A 5219-nucleotide genomic window follows, 5' to 3' on the forward strand; every position below is an offset into this window, starting at 1 on the left:
AAAAAATAATATAGAAATAAAATAAGAAACAACACTTTAAATAATTGATTTGTCTCTCAATTTGATTGCTTACTATTACCACACATAGTAAATGGAACTATATATGGGTGGAAATAGGAAACTTTGTATTTTGTTGTAAGTGAAGAGGTAAAATGAAAATGCAGCCACACACGAGAGATGGAGATGGAGCTTATTAAGATTTTCATTTTTTGAGCCCAAGTATCGCTTCTGGGCTGCTAAGAATTTGTTGGTACCGAATTGGCCCACAAATTCTGCAAACTGAGCCAATATGTTTGTTCGACAGAGTTGCAAAGAAAAAGAATTGCTCTTGGTCATGTTAGCTTGGACAGGCCTTGAAAATGACAAATATCATCACTACCACTTCTTCCTCGACAAAATCATTCTTCGTGTCTTCTTCTTTCTTTATCTTTTTGTGGCCAACACATTATCCTCTTATCCCAACTAACAAACTCTTTCTTCATCTTGGGTATTGTTTTGTGCCAACTAATCCTATTAGACTGCACTATTTAGTTACAAGATTTTTGAAGCTCTAACATGCTCAATAGATTGTTCTCTTTCTAGCTTTAACTGTTTTTTAAGAAAAAACTTCCCCTATGAGATTTCAGAGCGATTTTACTGGTATTATTCAATTCAGTCTATTTAAGTGTAATCGAACTTGTTTAAATTTCTTTTTTAAATAAATAATTTAAATTGAAAATATTAAAAATATTTGTACGTATGAGTAATTGAGTTGAATTCGTATGAATTTTAAATTATTAAATACTTTTAAAGTTCTTACAGGAAGAGAATTTGCAAATACATTTGTGTTTTCTTAAATTTAATACATATTTCACGGACACATGAATCGATTAATATGTGTATATATATATTATTAATAATTCACGATTAAAATATATAATGATCATCGCATAATCAGGCTTTTTTACTTGATTAACTTTCTTGTCTTTTCGTACCAAAAGCTTAGTTTTTCTTTATATATAAAAAAACGAAAGAGAAAAGCTGAGTAAAATAGGGACCCATCGAAAGGTAATCCAGTCTAAGCCTAGCAAATCACACGATGAGCATCTCTAAGTACATAACACTGTAGATCCTCTCTCTCTCTCTCTCTCTCTCTCTCAATGATGAAATGGCATTCGGCATTTGGACACACTAGATTTAGCCGTACACTGCTTATTTGCAGGCAAAGTCCAATCAACATCCGACGGCATATATTTGCGAGAACTCTCACCACCCCCTTTTCTCAACTTCTCTCATATTAAATCATCACCGTCCACTAATGGGCCCTCCCCACCCCTTTGATCTGCATTCTGTCATCCACCCTTTATTTATTTTTTCTTTCTCATCTACCTTTTCTCAAAAAAATTATAATAGGCTAAATGCCAGCAATTTCTTCTTTTTCTTTTTCTTTCTCCCAGCTCACCCGCTGAGCCTGACCCTAAAACTAAAATGTAGCATAAACCAACAAAAACTTTCCTTCCTCATATTACATTACCACTAAAAAAAACTTCCAAGTGAGGAAAATGGGTATAACCTCAATCTGACACAGCTGATAGGGCTTACTGACCTTTCTTTTTCAATAAAAGAGAACAAATCTCTATGTTTTAATCTCAAAATGATGCCAAGAACCCCTGAAAATATAAGCAAGCTAACCTTGTAATATATATACCTAATGCCCTTAGTTGAGTTCAGCTTCCTTACTTGAAGCTAATTTAATTTAATTTATTTACATATTCAGTTTATTTATCTAAAAATTCCTTCTCAATATATATACCTAATTGATTTGTGTGAAATTTTTAACATATTCAAGAAGCTATAACCCGACATTTTATTCATTTGTTAAGTCTTGGAATTTACTTAGCAGGCTAAGTGCCAAAGCTGTTCCAAACTCAAACGCACAATACCCAGAAGAAGAATTAAGTTAAAGAAAAAAGAAAACAAAATAAGTATTTTGTGGTTCTGTAAAAGGGCAAAGAGAATTCAGTATTTTCCTGGAAAAGAAAGAAACTTTATGAACTTTTTTCATACAACATAAACAAGGCAAACTGCATTTCCATGGAATTTTAGACTTCTACTTTCTTTCTTCCCCTTTCAATTCCTTCCCAATCCAGAAACTCTGCTAAATGTAAACCCGTAAATTTGGGATTCTAATTCCATACTTCAACTTCAAGATTCCAAACCCTCCCCCCCTTTTTTCTCAAAAAAAAAAAAAAAAAATTCATTTACTCTCAGTTACTGATAGAAAAGTATAACATAGAAAGAAAGATCAAAAGATTGTAAATAACTGCAAAATTTCTTTAACGCAAAAGTTCATTTCTTACACTCAACTCGAGTTATTGTCAGATAACAAATCAAGAAAGAAAAACAATTTCCTTCCTCTTAACCCATGAAAATATTCCACAGTACAAGAAACAAATAAGAATGCAGGAAAATAACAGCAAAAAAATGATGCTCTTTTCTCATATATATAAATTATTGAAACATTGACATGATTAACAATTAAATGTAGACATCTCCCCCTAGAATCAGGAAAAAAAAAATAAAGAAAAAAAATGGCTGCTTTTGTAGCCAAATTCAATCACCGTGTACAAAATGAGAAAAAATTAATTATGAAAGAAAAATAATTAAAAGCTCGTACCACTTAAATACAATCCTATACAAGACAGAGCAAGAATCAAGCTCTGTAATCCGTTAATGGTAGCTCTAGCTCCAGTTCCAGATTTAACATCTTCTCTAAAACCCGGCGGTGATGATAAATGCGAAGGTTGTTGATCGGATCCAGGAGAAGTCTCTGGCGAGAACGAAACATCCGGCGGTTGAGCACTATCCATTACAGCATTTCCAGGTTTACTAGGAACCATTGGGTTCTTCCCAAATATTTCTCTGGGCAACAAAACTTTCGACACCCCAAAAATCGCCACTGGATTCTGATCAAAAACAGTCTGTGTAACCGATGCCTGTACTATTCCTGTATCGATTGCGACGGACCCATTAACTCTGGATATGTTCAGAGTGTAGCTTCCGGCTCCAGTAGCTTCAGTAGCTAATGTGGGCTGAAGTGGGTTTACAATTGACTCGAGAGAACCCAATGGATAATATGAATGCAAAACATGAAATTTCAAGACCACAGCTTTTTTCTCAGCTGGTAAAGACTGTAAATTTACAGTCCCAGGCAGATCTGAAAAGGCAGCGTCAGTTGGTACAAATAGAGTGATTCCAGCTCCTCTTTCATCAGCTTCGAATTCATCAACAACCCCAGATGCCGATAACATCGATGCCGCCACAAAGAAATTGTGTCCATCGACTAATGCCTTTGTTATGTTTAACCCTAATGGCGGCCGTGTCTCTGATGCCATTAGATTAAACCCATCAGGGACCAAAAGGGAGTTCACAGATAAAATGGTAATATTGTACGGAAGGGTTTTTATTAGAGACAGAACCGTTGCGTTTGATGATGAAAAAGGCGAAGGAGAATTAATAGTGACGGTATTTGTGAGTGAGTTTCTGGTGATGTTAACCGTACCAGAATTAGACGACGCACGGCCCGTAGTCTGAAAGAGGGTCGTCACTAGAACCCCAGAAGGAGGGATCTGGTGAAGGTCGGACCATGAGAAGTACTGTAAAAGGACGTGGTAGCGGAGGAGGTCGGCGAGGGAGAAAGGAGAGAGGTGGCGCGTGAAGTCGACGGAGGCAGAGAGATAGGAATTGGGTACTGCCAAAAGAGTGAGAGAAGAGCGACGGGTGAGCTCAGAAGTTAAGGAAGGAGCGGAGGAAAGAAGGGCAGTGAAGGAAGACAAGTCTGGGAATGAAGAGAGAAGAGCGGTGATGTTAATGGCAACAATAGGGGTGGTGGTGGAGGAGATGGAGATGGAGAGGAGGAGTAAATACGTGAATGTGATGGGGGTAAAATGGGAAATGGAACAAGTCCTTGGTGCCATTTTTATTTTTTTTTGGGGTCCTCTCTGCAAGAAGAAATGGTTTTCTTTTCTAGCAGAGAGAAAGAGAATGAGAAAGAGAAAGCAGTGAATGAGAGAGTGGTGTGTAGTGTAGCTATTAGTGAGAGTAAAAGAAGATGATGTTGAATATTTGTTTTTGATGATAAATGATGCTAATGATGTGGATATATTGAAAATTAATTTCTTTTGTTTTATTATTTTTTTTCTCTTCTATATATTGAATATTCCTTCTTCACTCGCCTTCAAGTCTTCATTGCATTGCACTTGCTCTCTTTTTTCCATTGTTTTATTGCTGAAATACTACCTATCCAGTTATCCAAATTGAATGGAAAAAAGCAAGCATTTCAACTATATTTATAGTCTAATATTTTTATAAAATTAATTTTAATTTTAAAATATTAAAAATAACTCAATAACAAAATATATCACATAAAATGGATAAAAACACATATTTAATAGGATATATTTTAAATTTTATAACTACTTTATTTATATTCTTTGTTTAACAGTAGAATGAATTATAGCAAAAACAATTAAGAAAAGATTTATGTATTACATTTCAGCTTAATATTAAAACATACATATTTAATATGATCAAATGTTTATATGAGTATTTACTTATAAGATTACTTATTATATATAGAAGAGGCTGAAGGATCCTTCTCCAAATACTTCTGTGTACTTCCGTCAACAAAAATTGATATTGGTTATGAATAAGGGTGAATGTGGTTCGTGGCTAAATGGTGGAAGGATTTTGGATTGGGGCGGATGTGAGTGGTTTTGCATAAATAAGGTAAGTAAAAGCTTCATGTGAAGAAGAGCAATGAGGAATAAGTGAGCATTTGCATTTGTATTTTTGTTCGTGTAAAGGAGTTTGTCTTTGGAGTTGAAAATTTAGAGGTAAGAGTGGGAGCCATTATGAGAAAGGATGGCAATGAAATATTGTTATAAGGATGGCTCCCACTTTCATTAAGCATTCCAATTCAAGATATCAATATTCCTTCCCACCCACCGCATATATGCTCACTGCTAACTGCTAAATTAGAGAATAGGAATTCCACTAGCTATACAGACGAAATTACATATGTGCGAGTTTTAATTTAAAACTTTCACCTAATATATATTATATTAGCTCTCTAACTGCATCAAAATTCTTTTTATGAAATTTATTAGGTGTAAATTGTTTTAATGTATTATATTTAGTTTAGAGATAAATATATATTTTTATTTAAAAAAAAAAATTAA

The 5219-nt window shown here is 34.3% G+C and overlaps 1 protein-coding gene across 1 annotated transcript; it reads right to left on the minus strand.

Moving 5' to 3' along the window:
• Positions 1-2450: 2450 nt before the first annotated feature.
• Positions 2451-4215, minus strand: LOC8281079 (fasciclin-like arabinogalactan protein 4). Its single transcript, XM_002537471.3, has one exon. It carries the CDS (start codon positions 3954-3956, stop codon positions 2643-2645), a length of 1314 nt encoding a protein of 437 aa, XP_002537517.2. The 5' UTR covers positions 3957-4215; the 3' UTR covers positions 2451-2642.
• Between the last annotated feature and the right edge of the window lie 1004 nt (positions 4216-5219).

Source organism: Ricinus communis, chromosome 8, assembly GCF_019578655.1.
Source record: "Ricinus communis isolate WT05 ecotype wild-type chromosome 8, ASM1957865v1, whole genome shotgun sequence".
Taxonomy (NCBI): Eukaryota; Viridiplantae; Streptophyta; class Magnoliopsida; order Malpighiales; family Euphorbiaceae; genus Ricinus; species Ricinus communis.

What these genes read in the sequence shown, in the direction of transcription:
- LOC8281079 (XM_002537471.3), bottom strand. Translation starts at nt 3,956, where the DNA reads ATGGCACCAAGGACTTGTTCCATTTCCCATTTTACCCCCATCACATTC.